At 38.2% G+C, this 15,441-nt stretch overlaps 1 protein-coding gene across 1 annotated transcript in view; it reads left to right on the top strand.

Annotated features, from left to right (window-relative positions):
• The window catches only part of LOC128225884 (sushi, von Willebrand factor type A, EGF and pentraxin domain-containing protein 1-like), a 42,624-nt gene extending 30,840 nt beyond the window's left edge, over positions 1-11,784 (top strand). The window contains exons 44-51 of the mRNA XM_052935783.1: positions 605-772; positions 1,303-1,470; positions 2,081-2,254; positions 2,414-2,569; positions 4,156-4,323; positions 4,775-4,945; positions 9,682-9,852; positions 10,156-11,784. Of these exons, the coding sequence (XP_052791743.1) occupies positions 605-772; positions 1,303-1,470; positions 2,081-2,254; positions 2,414-2,569; positions 4,156-4,323; positions 4,775-4,945; positions 9,682-9,852; positions 10,156-10,742 (1,763 nt within the window). The 3' untranslated portion in view covers positions 10,743-11,784. The remainder of the gene's footprint in view (positions 1-604; positions 773-1,302; positions 1,471-2,080; positions 2,255-2,413; positions 2,570-4,155; positions 4,324-4,774; positions 4,946-9,681; positions 9,853-10,155) is intronic.
• Positions 11,785-15,441: the final 3,657 nt, after the last annotated feature.

Genomic DNA, 15,441 nt, shown 5'->3' with positions numbered 1-15,441 from the left:
TGCTTTTGCTTAGCTTGGAAAGGCTTCTAACAAAAAATGACTGAATGGTTTGATCATGAAATAACGTCTTTGTATATGTTTTACTATAAAGCTACTTTTTACGTATTAAGCGTTGTTAAACATCAAATTATCATTAACAATAAAAATAGAATATCCCATTCGTGGTTATCAGAACGCAATTAATTAAACTCGTTTTTATCAGTTTTCTTAATCATTAGCATTTACTTCAGGTCATCTAACCGACTTACAATACAACCTCATAGACTGATACATTACCAACGCAAACTCTGACACAGGGAGTGTGGATGGAATGAGTGGCAGTTGGGGGACCTTTAAACACCCGCGAAAGTTAGAATTCTTAATGATTAAGCCTAGTACTAAATTATGGCTGTAAATGTAGTAAGTAAGAGGCAGGTGACCTGAAGTAACATTTTAATGACTAAGAATGGGCTTAGTGAGCGAAGCGGACGAGCCTTTCTCTTCATATCACACCCTTTAAAATGATACCAAAATAATATAGGGGCATCAGGCATCATAAGTTCACACATTTGTTGGTCGCATACCTTAATCAAATGCTTGTCAAAATTTCAATTGTAAAAAACAGCTAGGTGTGCAGACTTATTACAACCGGCATCAGGGAGCGTTACCTTGGTGACGGACGGACAGACCACAAGCGCTGACGTTAAATGTAAGGTCGGGTTTACTGTGCAGGGAGAGGCGTCACCCACATGTCTGTCTGATGGATCGTGGACCAGTACGGAGACGTCGTGTGGTAAACTGAATTACACGTGCACCACAGCAACTTTATAACAAGGAGCCTACTAGCCCCTCCACATTCATGAACTACATTCTGTTTTGCACACACGTCAATGATCTTTGGTTCCGATGTAAGGAAAATCTGCTTTACTTCTATGTTCTGTATTTTATCAATGACAAGCGAATAACGCGTTTCTGAACATGTATGCACGTGTGAAGCACTATCTTGCACTGCTTTTGCTGGTATTCTTTGTAGTGTCTTTCGTGTCAAATGTTTCAAGACACATTCTAGTTTTTTCGTTTTTTTTTTTTTTTTCATTTTCTTGGGGCAAAAAAGAAGAAAAAGTGTTGACCGCCATTTTGTTTATCAAAAGTCTTGCTGGAAGTTAGCATTTCGAGGGCTTGAGGCTAGACGGGCGTTACTCTATTTAACATCTGATGGAGTTACGGCCGTTTAGTGCTGATCCTTCCATGTTTTATAGGTAAAAATAATTATGTACGTTTTTCTCTGTAATCATTATTGTCTAATGTCCATCTTAATTACAGCCACCTGTGCCTCTCTTCCCATGGTCACACATAGCGGAACTAGCACTTCCACAAACGGCACACACACGATCGCCTCGTACACGTGTGACGTCGGTACAACGTTGGCAGGGACCGCAACCCTCGTCTGCCTCTCTGACGGCATGTGGTCGCCGAGTCCGCCAGAATGTGGTACAATTAAAACAAATTCCTAAATAAGTTGTAATACATTATATAGATTAAGTATTTGTAAACAGCATTTTCAAAGGTGGCTTTGTGGAAAAACTGCTGATTCGTATTGCCGTAATGTCAAAACGTCAGACTAACAAGTGTGACGCCCTTATTCCATTTATTACTGTAAAGCATACAAAAGTGACGTCCATTTTAATCTTGCACATATTCTCTTTCGAAAGATACATATTTCTTAATGAAATATTTTTTTCAATTGCTTGTGTATGATAGCTTTCTTCGGTGCAAATTGGTGTCACGCGTCATCTTCAATTATTGACAGATAATGTTCACTAACATGACGCACTGCTCAGTGAACGTTCAGTAAATATTGATAACACATACACCGTGAAACGCACACCTCTATTCTGATTTCCGTTCTAATACATAAATCATTTAATTTTAAACACTACAGACTTGGCCAGAAAAATGCATCAACTGTGTGTAAGGGCTCTCGAGTTGGTCTGACGTTTTGACGTTGCGTCAAACCGCTTTTACCGGCTATATACAATCATAATGCATAACACCCTCGTTTTCCTGTTCAGAATAACACCAATGTCTTTTCCTTGTTTAGTGGAATGTCCAGCACTTACAAACGAAAATGGTGATGTCACAGCCAGCACAGACGGTCTTACGACGACTGTGACGTTTACGTGCAGTGACGGATATGTGCTGAAAGACACCGGACTGACGTCAACAAACGTCACGTGTGGAACTTCCGGTGTGTGGTCGGAAATACCCGTTTGCGGTAAGTTATTCATAGAGCTGTGTGAGGGAGGGGTTGAGAGAATGGAGACAGGGAGGGGTGAGGGGAGGACGATGAGGGCTAGGCCACTGTTACAGCTATGCAAACACGTAAATTTGTATTCATATTCATACTTATTCATCATTTTATTTCGTTGTATAGTGTGTGTTGACCCCCACCCTCTGACTGATGGCTCAGTACAGACGGACGGACTGGTGGCCATGTACTCTTGTGACGTCGGGTACAGCCTTGAAGGGCAACGCCTCATTGAGTGTGGAAGCAGCGGCCAGGGATGGCTGGAATCACCGCCAACTTGTTGTAAGCCTGACACAAACTTAATCTGTCTATTTTAGAATGGAGAAATGTAAAGAATAATTATTTGCATGTTCAAGCTAAAATAATTATTCTAATATATTTTTCTAAGAGTGAGGTAGATAACTTGAGGTCTAAAGCAGTTTTGCACTGTCATAAAATATTTTTTATCATACATCTGTAACCAGTTTTATACATGTATCACGAAAACATGATTTCATTTTTATACGCCTATCTTACGATGGCCGTATTATGGGAACACCCATGGCGGGCGGGCGGCGGGCGGCGGGCGGGCGGGCGGCTCCACAATGTTGTCCGCTCTCTAACTTGAACATTTCTCATCCAATTTCCACCAAACTTCATGAAAGTGTTTGTTGGTGAAATATCTAGGACAAGTTCGATAACCAGCCAAATCGCTTTAGGCACTCCAGAGTTATGGCCCCCTGAATTTGTCAAAATTGGGCGGGCGGCGGGCGGGCGGGCGCCTCCACAATGTTGTCCGCTCTCTAACTTGAGCATTTCTCATCCAATTTCCACCAAACTTCATGAAAGTTTTTGTTGGTGAAATATCTAGGTCAAGTTCGATAACCAGCCAAATCGCTTTAGGCACTCCAGAGTTATGGCCCCCTGAATTTGTCAAAATTGTCCATTTTAGCTTTGTCCGCTCTCTAACTTGAGCATTTCTCATCCAATTTCCACCAAACTTCATGAAAGTGTTTGTTGGTGAAATATCTAGGTCAAGTTCGATAACCAGCCAAATCGCTTTAGGCATTCCAGAGTTATGGCCCCCTGAATTTATCAAAATTGGCCATTTTAGCTTTGTCTACTCTCAAACTTGAACAGTTTTTATCCGAATTTCACCAAACTTGCTACTATAAATGTTTGTTGGTATATATTCTTGGCAAAGTTCTATAACCAGCCAGGCTCTTCAGGATTATGGCCCTTGAATTGGTCAAAATTTGCCATTTTTGCTTTGTCCACTGTCTAATTTGAACAGTTATCATCTGATCTTCACCAAACTTGCTGAAAATATTTGTTGGTAAAATAAATCGGTCAAGTATGATAATCAGCCAAATGCCCCGAAGCACTTCAGGATTACTGCCCTTGCCATTTAAGCTTTGTCTACTCTCTAACTTGAACAATTCTCATCTGACCTTCACCAAACTTGCTGAAAATGTTTGTAGCTATAAAATCTTTACCAAGAATGTTTGCCGGTATAAATGCTTTGCCAAGTACACACTGATTGTCTCTTGGGTACGATTAAGGATGAATCATCTCTTGGAGACACATTGCAATTCGAAAATCAAAAACCAAAGGGCAAGCAATTACCGCCAATGAAAATTATAGACATTTTAGCACCTTTTGACTCGAAACCCTCGAATTAAAATAAAAAAATTCTACTGTTAATGCCATATTGTGCCAAATCATTTGCTTCTTGAAAAGCTTGCTTCTCAAAGGGCCAATGTGACAGTAAGTTGTCTTAGAATCCAAGAAATTATTGATGGGCGTATTTTGTGAGTGTCACTCTTGTTAAATTTGAAATTTATATTCACACATCATCAACTCCAACGTCTGATAAATCAATATTGCAGCTGAATGCCAAAGTCTGACTAGCCCTACAGACGGCAGTTTTACCTTCTCCTCAAACGGCACAGTTACGGTAGCGACGTTTACGTGTGATGTGGGAACGACGTTGAACGGAAACACGTCAACAACATGCTCGGGCGCTGGTGTCTGGACTGGAAGTGTACCGCAATGCGGTATGTACAATTGTAATTTATTTAATCTTGTCAGACCTAAAAGGGTTTATTATCATTGGCAATTTATTTTTACTGACTTTGAACGGACGCGTACAACGGACGTTACATGGCTGCACATTGCGGTTTCTTTCGCTCCTCCAGTCATATGCACGTGTCTACTGACTCCACCAATAGCGAGTTTGTGATAGCCTCTACTAAAGACGTGACCAGTGTCCAGCGGGTGGTATGTGGTCAAGTGCGGACATGTATAAATGTACATGCATCATATATTTTGGTATGTCATTGACTTGTACGAGTCTGCCACCCCCTGCTAACGTAGAGTTTGTGTTTTCCAGTAGGGGTGAAGCGACCAGTGTCCAGCTACAATAAACGGACTGCTACCAGGCGAGCGTATGGACGGTGGTCAAGTGCGGACAGTTATACATGCATCAACTATTTTTTTGTATTTCAGTGAAGTGTGCGAGTCTGCCAATCCCCGCTAACGGAGAGTATGTGATGTCCACTACGGGTGAAGTGACCAGTGTCCAGCTTCAGTGTTCGGACGGCTACCAGGCCAGCGGCTTTACATCAGTGGAGTGTGGGCCAGACGGGACGTGGCAGTTTGACCAGCTCAGCTCGTGTGGTGAGTGTCGGGCTCTATTTAAAAAAGTCTTAATCAATAATGCACCAGTCAATTGTAACCACGCCCCCTGCCTCCCCCCCCCCAGGTCCGGGGGTATACCGTGTATAGCCGGGGAAATGGGCCGTGTTTTTACCTTTCAGGTGGCCCCGCATAGCCGGGTGAATGCGGTGGTTTTGTCTTCGCTTTAAATATAGCGGGGATTTGGCCTACCTAGGGTCCCTGGGGTGCAGGGGCATTTGGCGGGGATTTAACCAACTGTTCGTCCCCGCATGTCGGGGATTTTACCCGGGGTTGGCTGGACCGAAAGTCAAAGTCCCCGTTATTCTCCAGACCTGGGGGGCCGTGGTTACAATTGACTAGTGCATAATCTCCTTCAATTCTGGAATACTTCAAGTGAACACAAACATTATCTTAAAATGATTTAACGTGTTTAGATTGTGACTCATTTTGACACATTTAATGCCAAAGTTTTTTAATTTTCTTTAAATTACAATATATTTTTTACAAAAAGTCGAACCCCTTGGGCTCGAACTCCCAGGGACCGGTGTAAATGCCTCGAGCCTTGGAAAATTCTAGCCAAGTGGGATTCTTTTCTTTCAATTTAAGGAAATCGGTCCTTTACATCTTGTTTGAGCCAAAGAGGAATTCGAGCCAAGCGAGTTCGAGCCAACGGGGTTGACTGTAATCGGTAGCTGCGTTTTATTGCAGCGGAGATTGGAACTCTTTCTCTCAACCGTCCATGTCATCTTAAAAATACACTATTACTCCCAAAATAAGATGTACGACAATTAATACAATTGTTTTAATTTACCCGAAAGGATTAATAGGTATCGGAAAAATTAGTTCTTTTAAAGGATACTGTGTTTAATTTGAAAGAAAGCTCCAACAACACGGTAGTTCTACCTTATGAGACGATAGCTGATCACTGTAAATCTTTTAACACTCACCTATTTGAGGTAATATGTTCATGCAGTTTTTTTAGGCAAGTTATGTGTGTTGACCAAATTGAAACGTGTAAAAACATCGAAAGTATACATTCTGAGTTAACATACGACGTCTGGCAAAATGAGAATAGATCTAGCACAAATTGTATCGAAAATAATGTTGCGTTATACGGTCACGTCAACTCGCTAGGAACCGATATTAAATCTGATAAAATTATTACCGATTCCGATAACAACGTAAGCACCATAATAAGCCAAAAATGCTGTCAACTAAATTGCACGAGTGTGTTGGGGGGTAGTCATAATTCGCAGTGTATTAATACAAATATGGAAACAAATGGAAACACATATACTCCAGCAGCCTCTTCTCAAGGTGACACTGTGTTCATGTTTGATAAGAAGGGTGTTCGGTGTGCACACTTAAACGTATGTCATTTGCCAAATATATTAGGTTTATGTGAAACTTTTTTACACGCAGATATCAATGACAATATGCTGCAAGTTAAGAATTACACGTTTGAAAGGAAAGACCGAGAACATAAAAAGGGAGGGGGTATTCTTGTTTACGTGAACAATAATATACAGTACCGTAGACGTCTAGATCTCGAGGTAAATGACATTGAATCGATTTGGCTTGAAATTAATGGTCTATATTGCAAATCGTTCTTAATCAATTTCATTTATCGACCTCCGAACTCCCAACAAAAATGGATTGACTTATATGATAAGCAGTTAGAAATAGCTGATAGTTCTAATATTGGGTTTCATTTAATTGGAGATTTTAATATCAATTATTCGCCGGAAAGTGGCAAATATAACAACACTAAATGGGCAGATCTTACCACGAAGTATGGCTTGGAACAATTAATCAAATCACCAACAAGAATTTCAAAAAATAACTCTACTATAATAGATCATTTATATACGAATATGAGTAATCATGTAACTGAATGGTGTGTGTCTCACTTATCACTAAGTGACCACTTTCCCGTTTGTTTCACACATTCTATTACAGACAAATTACCAAAATTGGCCCCTAATAGCCATACAGTTATACAATATAGATCTTTTAAGAAATTTGAAAAAGAAGCTTTTCAGGCAGAATTGATGTTTTCAGGACTGGATGAAATAGACTCATTGTCAAATTCCAATGATGCACTGAAACGATTTTATGAAATTCTAAATGGCATTTTATCTAAACATGCCCCAGTCAAAGATAAACGTGTGAAACGCGAGAATCAGCCTGATTGGTTTACTGAGGAAATTATATCTATAATAAATCACAGGGATAAATGCCGAAAAACTGGCAACATAGACCAGTATAAAATACTTAGAAATAAAGTAACTTCTATGATAAAGAAAAGTAAAAAGAATTTTTTCAACAATGCAATAAAAGACAATAAAAATCCGACATATTTATGGAAAAATCTAAAAGATATTTCACATTTGAATCAATCAACTGTGACAGCATTACCTCATAAAATGACATTTAATGAATTTCCGGTTGAAGATCCGTCAAATATTGTAAACGAATTAAACAGTCATTTTGTAAGCATTTCAAACATTATAAATAAAACAAAGTTTTTGAATACAAATTTTAGAAACTTAAAACATATTCTAGATACAAAACTAGGTACAAATAGGTTTGAGATTAAACATATTACCCCTTATGAAGTCCATACTATTATTGATAAATTAAATGTTGGAAAGGCCACAGGCATAGATGGAGTAGGCCCCAAAATTTTGAAGCAATGTGGTGATACTATTACACCTTGTATAGCATCAATTATCAACAGTAGTATAGCGCATGGAGTTTTCCCTGATAAACTGAAAGAAGCACGAGTAATACCAATTTTCAAGTCGGGCAACAAAGAGGACCCCAATAATTACCGCCCCATTTCAATACTCCCAACTATATCAAAAATCTTTGAAAGGCATATAGCGACACAGGTACAGTTGTACTTTGAGAAAACCGATGTCATACACAAAACACAATCTGGATTTAGAAAACACCATTCATGTAACACTGCTCTAATAAGACTTATAGATACTTGGCTTAAAGATGTTGACAGTGGTAAACTAGTTGGTGCGATATTTTTGGATTTGAGAAAAGCTTTCGATTTAGTTGATCATGAAATTCTTCTTTATAAATTGAAACTGTATCATTTTTCTGAAATAGCATTGAATTTGTTTAAATCATATCTTGAAAATAGAAACCAAATTGTAAAGATTGGCAAAATTAAATCGCAAAAACTCACTGTTACATCTGGGGTACCCCAGGGTTCCATACTGGGACCCTTGCTTTTTATTTTATACATAAATGATATTGCAGTTATGCATCCAACATTAAATATAGATCTATATGCAGATGACTCAACACTTTATGAATCTGGATATCAGTTGACGGATATTCAAAATAAATTACAACATCATTTAAATTATGTTAATAAGTGGTGTCAACTAAATAATATGTCATTGCATCCTTCCAAGACTAAATGCATGTTAATAGGGTCTGCAAATAAATTAAAAAACACTGGGAATCTTGAACTTTGTATTAATGATGTTCAAATAGTTAATGTTGTTGTGCAAAAGTTATTAGGGTTGTATATAGATAATACACTAAACTGGCATGTGCAAATCGATTATGTTTGTAAAAATCTGAATAAGAAAATATAATATATTTCCTCACACCTGATACAAAACGAATGTTTTACAATGCATATATTCTGCCAAATTTTGATTACGGCTGCTTGGTCTGGGGCAAGGGAACCAATTCATATGTGAATAAAATAAATAACTTACAAAAACGAATTGCAAAAATCATACTTGGTAAATCTAAACGAGATTCATCAACAAATCTATTTAAAGAACTAAAATGGCTAAACTTCTCGGATAGATGTAAATACCACGCAGCAGTATTAGTTTACAAGACGTTGAATAGCATGGCTCCATCATATATGTCAGAATTAGTAACAGTTTCAGACAATAATGTATATATGCTAAGATCAATGGCACACAAAGATATTGTTTTACAAACTAGACCTCGTACTAATTATATGAAAGCATCGTTTACATATTACAGCAGAATTGTTTGGAATAATATACCTTTGGAAATACGAGAATCAAAAAACTTTAATACGTATAAAATAAAGGTCAAACAGTACCTCATAGGAAACTTGTGATTATACAAATTGTGATGTTTTATTCATAATTATATTTAACTGAGAGTATCTGTCTAATATTGTTTCAACATCATCATCATGTCATCATATGCATCATTATCGTCAGCATCAACAGCATACTTATAATCATCATCATCATCGTCATCGTTGTTAGCATCGTCTTCATGTTTGTCTTATGATTATTTGCCATATTTTCATTCTGTTTCAGAGGGCCATATCGAAAATAAGATTCTGTAGTTTTGTACATGATCTTAATATGTCACCTTCTTAAAATAAAGATATTATTATTATTATTATTATTATTATTATTATTATTATTATTATTATTATTATTATCATATAATGTTTGTGCGTTTTCAGCTATTTAATACACGGTTTCAATCTTATCAGTAATTAATATTTAAAAAATTCCATTAATGTATTATTTAGTAAGAAGTTAAAGGTTTATCACCCACAATGTACGTTTGTTATACATGTGTTTGCACTGTTTTTCAATAGGAGTGTCATCTTAAGCTTTATTGGTGCAGTCCTGTTGGATCAGTCGGTAGCTTACTTAGAAGTTTCTGGTCTTCAACCACATTAGCTTAATACACTTTCTCATTCAACACAGAGTCAGTCGGTGGATCCGATGGCGAAGGTGGTGGCAGCTCCCTCCTGGCTCCCCTGATCGCCGTCAGCGTCATCTCAATCATCATTATTGCTGTCCTGACGGGGCTACTGGCATACTTCTACCGCAAGAACAGTACTCAACAGAGGAACGCGCAGTACTCTTTTAATAAATGTATGTATGTCATGATGTAGTTTGCACATAATGGTAAATTTGAAACAATTAATTAATAAACTTTTAAATTATTCCGTTAAAAGTAACTCTGTTAAAACTTAAACTCATGCTTAACAGCAACATGTATTGGTACACAAATAAAGAAGAAACTGGTTTGTTTTCCATCTATTCAAATATAAAAAAAATGAATACCTAGAGTTGCTTGAGGTTACTTCACAGCTGTTCGAATAAAGCAAAAGTTTTACAACTGTCATAAATTTGCTTAAAGACATTTTTTTTTACAAAAATCCTTTCATTTTTCAGTTTCCGACCCGTCCTATTACCGTATGGACAAGGTCGAAGATTTCCCCATTCCGCTAGAGCGGGCGACGACTTCCATGGCACCTGTCAATCATCAACACCACGTGATGGAAAAGCGTGTGATCATGGCCACCTCGCCCGCCCCCTCAGCGGTGGTTAAGAAACCTGTCAAGCCGAAATCTCGCGAACCCCAGTCTTCAACTAGCACTGATATTGAGACGCATAGATCCGGGGAAAGTGTTATAAGTTTTAAAAGAAGTAAAACGTCTTTAACCCAGAAGAGTTTAGCGAGTATCAGCGCAATAGAAATTGGTTCGCAACCCACTACCCCTTCTCCGAGAGCATTACTTACACCTCCGTCCAACCCCAACAGGTTATCGCCTCTAATCAATCACAAAGCGATGTTCGGGAAGCTACCTACGACCTCTCCTAAAGCGGGAAGATCCGGCGTACCTAGACTCGATCTTGATGGGCGTGGCTCCCCAAGGCCGACCACGCCCGTGAGATGTAATACGCCCATTAGCCACGCCCTTCGGATCTCGGACATAGAAAATAAGGCGGAGGCGTCAGTGTCCGCCGTGGGAAATTAAGAACGAATATTCCGTGAATGCATCCGACAACTTAAAACATTAATTTGATATTCCTTAATGAAAAGTGACAACTCAAGTTTCAGCATAGTTAATGCCAATATGCTTTAATAACACCAAGATAAAAAAAAATGAGCGTGTCGCCATCATCACAGTTTCCTTTTGTGTTGTTATGCACCAGTCAGTTGTAACCACGCCCCCCCCCCCCTCAAGGTTCAAGGGTATACCGGGGATAGCCGGGAAATTGGGTCGTGTTTTTACCTTCCATGTGGCCCCGCATTGCCGGGTGAATGCGGTAGTTTTGTCTTCGCGCCAAATATAGCGGGTAATTGGTCTTACCTAGAGTCCCTGGACCGAAAATCAAAGTCCCGGCTATTCCCGGACGTGGGGGAGCCGTGGTTACAATTGACTGATGCATTAGCTCACAGGATGACGTCATGTTCGAGTGTGTTTTTAAGATCGTCCGCCCAATGTTCGGCGTTTCAATAAATGCTTTTACTCATAGATTTTATGTTTGCATTTTTAGCGCACGTGACGCGTAGGCTTTCCCCATCGCCCACCGTCCAGCGTTCGTCCATCGCCCGTCCGTCAGTCTTCCGTCAACAATTGCTTCAAACAATTTCATCTCCTAAATCACTTGTCCTATTTGGATGAAACTCCATTGGGATGTTCCTTAGATGGAGCCTTTCAAAATTGTTCAAAGAACTGAATTCCATTTTACAATTTCTTTAAACAAACGATGAGGCGTTGAGCTTAGATATTTGGTTTGTTACGTTTTCATAATGTTTTATCATTCAAAACAGTTATTGGTCACATTTTCAACGATTTATGATGCTATAAAACGTGAACAAGTCCGTTTAAACCGCTTCTTTTCTTCGAACTTAGGTAAGCAATTGACCGATTTTAATAATACTACACCTGTATGTTTTGTTTTTGTTTTTTTAGCTATCTGGGTTTTGGCTGCATACTGCCTACTGCGCAATACGGATTTTGGCTGCATAATGGCTTTTTGCTGTAAAATGACTATTGGCTGTATTATAGTTATAAGCTGTAGTATGCCTATTTGCTGCATTATGGCTTTTGGCTGTATAATGGCTATTGGCTTTATTATAGTTATTAGCTGTAGTATGCCTATTTGCTGCATTATGGCTTTTGGCTGTATAATGGCTATTGGCTTTATTATAGTTATTAGCTGTAGTATGCCTATTTGCTGCATTATGGCTTTTGGCTGTATAATGGCTATTGGCTTTATTATAGTTATTAGCTGTAGTATGCCTATTTGCTGCATTATGGCTTTTGGCTGTATAATGGCTATTGGCTTTATTATAGTTATTAGCTGTAGTATGCCTATTTGCTGCATTATGGTTGTTGGCTGCATTATGGCTATTGGCTCTTTAATGGCTTTTGGCCCCACAATGATTAGTGGCTATTTTATGGCCATTTGCTGCATTATGACTTGAACCCGCTGAGACGGGATTTTTATATGCCATTGATAATCTATCAAAATTACCCGATTTTTCATTTAAATAAATTATATACAAGTGTTCAATATAATAAAATATATATATACACATGTATGTATATTTATTTATTTTTTGTTTGGATGGTTTGTCGCTTTGATGTTTTTACTGGAACACATTTTGCTAAGGTCATACCAAATTGTTTTAAGAGTTAGGTTCGATTTTAAATACCTACTACCCGGTCTAAAACGCACCAGCAATGAAGTGCCTTGAAAAACACACACACCGTCTTTGAATTTCTTAGATAAATGGTTGGTTACAACAGGCGGTATACTTTAAGCGATCTTAAAGTGATCCGAAATTAGCAGGGATATATTACCGTCGATCCCCGTTACCTCGACCTATCAATGACCGGCGAAATATTTCGAGCCTCGAATTATTCGAGGCAAGCGGAAATGTTTATCTTCATTTACAAGAAATTAACAGCAAGCCTTCTTCTGACAATGATGGCTTGAAACTTTCCGCATCTATTTCCTCTAACCGAATGGAACAACGATGAGAAAATGGCGCCTGCATACGTGTTAGTTTTTGCCTTAAAAGCCGTAAGAATTGACGATTAAAACAACCTTGAGACACTGGACAACATAAAGAAAATTAAAAGAGGGAAATAGAAGTCATTAGGAAAATTGACAGCGTTGAATGGCGCCTTAAACGACGGCGACGATAAATGGGCGGCCGCCAGAAATATGATTCCCCGAAAGCACGCGGGGACATCCGGTCAAACTGTTTCTACATTACCCGAATCGCGTCCTGTGTCGACAGGGGCTACCGGAAAGAAACGCACCCTTAAAGAAATCATACCATTCGACGGGAATGTTCCGTTAAGAGCAAAGTGAGCGACGCCCGAGTCTTACAAGTCGCGTGACATGCTAGTTGAATTAAATTCTCCATGTTGTGAAACACTGTTACAATATTCGTCTGTACTTCCTAGTCTCAATTCCGAAATAACGATTGTACATGTTGTATTTTCATCAGAGAAGGTTCACTCTGAATGTTGTACATATCATCAGCCATATGACGAAAAAAAAAAATCAACACAGCGATCCGGTTCACTGATCAACTCTATGTACAGTTAAAGGGACTGTACTCCTGGCGTTGAGTACATTCAAATGTCTGTAGTGTTAGTAGGTGGACCGGGGTACTCTGTTGAGATTTGTTTGGGATACACTCGGAAACATTTTGCTACTGAGCTTGTTTCTGTAGTTTTTCACTTAAGTATTGAACAAATTTCTTCAACTAGACGCATGTTTAGGTAAGAATTCTGGTTGCTATTGATCGATTGGAGGGTAATCTGCATAATTTTGTTGCAACTTTTCGCTTCAAGGGTACTTTCCTTGGCAATTTCTTCGTACTCAAAACTTTTCGATCAAATCGAATTTGTTGGACTTGATGCTATTTAGACATTTCGAGATTTTTTTACATTTTTTTAAACTACAGTAATGCATAGTTATTTTATGCAAGATCGTTGCTAGGAGTGACCCCTTCGATAAATAATTTTAGGTAAAATGTCATTAAATGTTTTTCAGGTCAAATGGCACCAAATCAGAGTTCATTCCTACCAAATGACTGTAAAATCATATGGTACATTTGTATATACAGCAGCTGACGATTTGTTGCAGACGAATTTTGTTAACATGGAAGAGCATTTCTGGTTTTCAAACAGGTTGACATTCGGAACTCCTCGGCCATTTTTATCGAAAACAACCTCGGATGTATTTGGACGGTTTACATACTCAAAAAGTGGTACGTTTAAGTCCGCTGCAAGTAGATCGCGTAGTAATTTTATTTTGCAGTTAAACTTTATGACTAAACTCTTGGCAATCTTAATCATTTTTGCACAAATACACTTCACTGGCAATCAATTTAAACTTATATGAATAAATACAACTCTTAAACACTACATTTAAATAATTATATAATCCAAAAATTTCCGAACTACTTCAACTGATATACCGGCATACATCCGAGGTTGTTTTCGATAAAAATGGCCGATGAGCTCCGAATGACAGGTTGAAGAAAAATGATCCATAGACATGATTAGCACAAAAGAAAATAACAAAAAGAAAGATAACTATTAAAATCTACCACGAACAAGTAAGCAGTCAGCTCCCTTTGCAAGGAACCATTTTGAAGACTCACTCTATATGGCCAGCTAATGTAAATTTACTTAATTTAATTTCGACAGTTTGCATTAATTATACAATGATTTATAATAATATATTTGAGACTGGTGAAATACTCGTCAACAACTCATATTGGTCAGTTTATAGAACATAAATGTCATGATAGCCTTTGGTTCATAGATTATCGTCTTTAAATATTAAAAAAAATTTAAAGGCACACGATATTACGATGAACATAAACTCATTGGGGTCGATCATCGGCTCAGAAACATGACTTTTAAAGTTTTTATTTCAGTATGGAATACAATCCTCCGTATATATTTAAAAGGGACCACCAATGGAACATTCATGTGAAGTTTTATTAAGATTGGCCAAGTGTGAAGACTTAGTGCTAAGAAAGAAAGCCGTTTAAGGAAGGTGTGAAATTTTATGTATTCTCGCACTCGGGCAAAGCCCATTCGGCGAGGGCTCCGATAAGATTGTAAGTCATATAAGGCTTTTGGAGCAAAGTGCACAGACAAAATGTTACCCTGGTAAGAGCTACCCTGGTTCTTTAACATGCACCAGAGTATAGCACTTTCACACCTATTTATCGTACCTCCTGGAAGACGATTAGTTTTTTTTTCAGTGGTGCAGCGGGGTATCGAACCTGCGACCCCTTGAATGACAGCCTAGTATGTTACAAGTAGACCACGGATCCGCCACTTAGCCGTTTAAAGAGACTCGTTCAAGTTTTATAGAATGCGAAATCGAAAAAAAAACACTATTAAATATTTTTGTAAAATGTGAAAAATCTGCTTGTTTCAATGATAGAACATCATCAGAATTTCAATTTAGAGCTCAATAATGGGTAAATATTTCAAAAAGTGACAGAACATGCTTCATTTTGACGGAAAGCTTTAGGAACGCAATTAAAGCTGCACTCTCTCAGATTGAACGTTTTGACAACTTTTTATTTTTTGGTCTTGGAAAGAGCCAATTTTTGCGAACATCAATGGAAACCAGTTATATAAAACTGCTGACAAAATTAGATCGAAGATTTTTATATTTAAGTTCAAA

The sequence above is a fragment of the Mya arenaria genome, chromosome 3, assembly GCF_026914265.1.
Source record: "Mya arenaria isolate MELC-2E11 chromosome 3, ASM2691426v1".
NCBI lineage: Eukaryota > Metazoa > Mollusca > Bivalvia > Myida > Myidae > Mya > Mya arenaria.
This window is presented reverse-complemented; position numbering and strand designations above follow the sequence as displayed.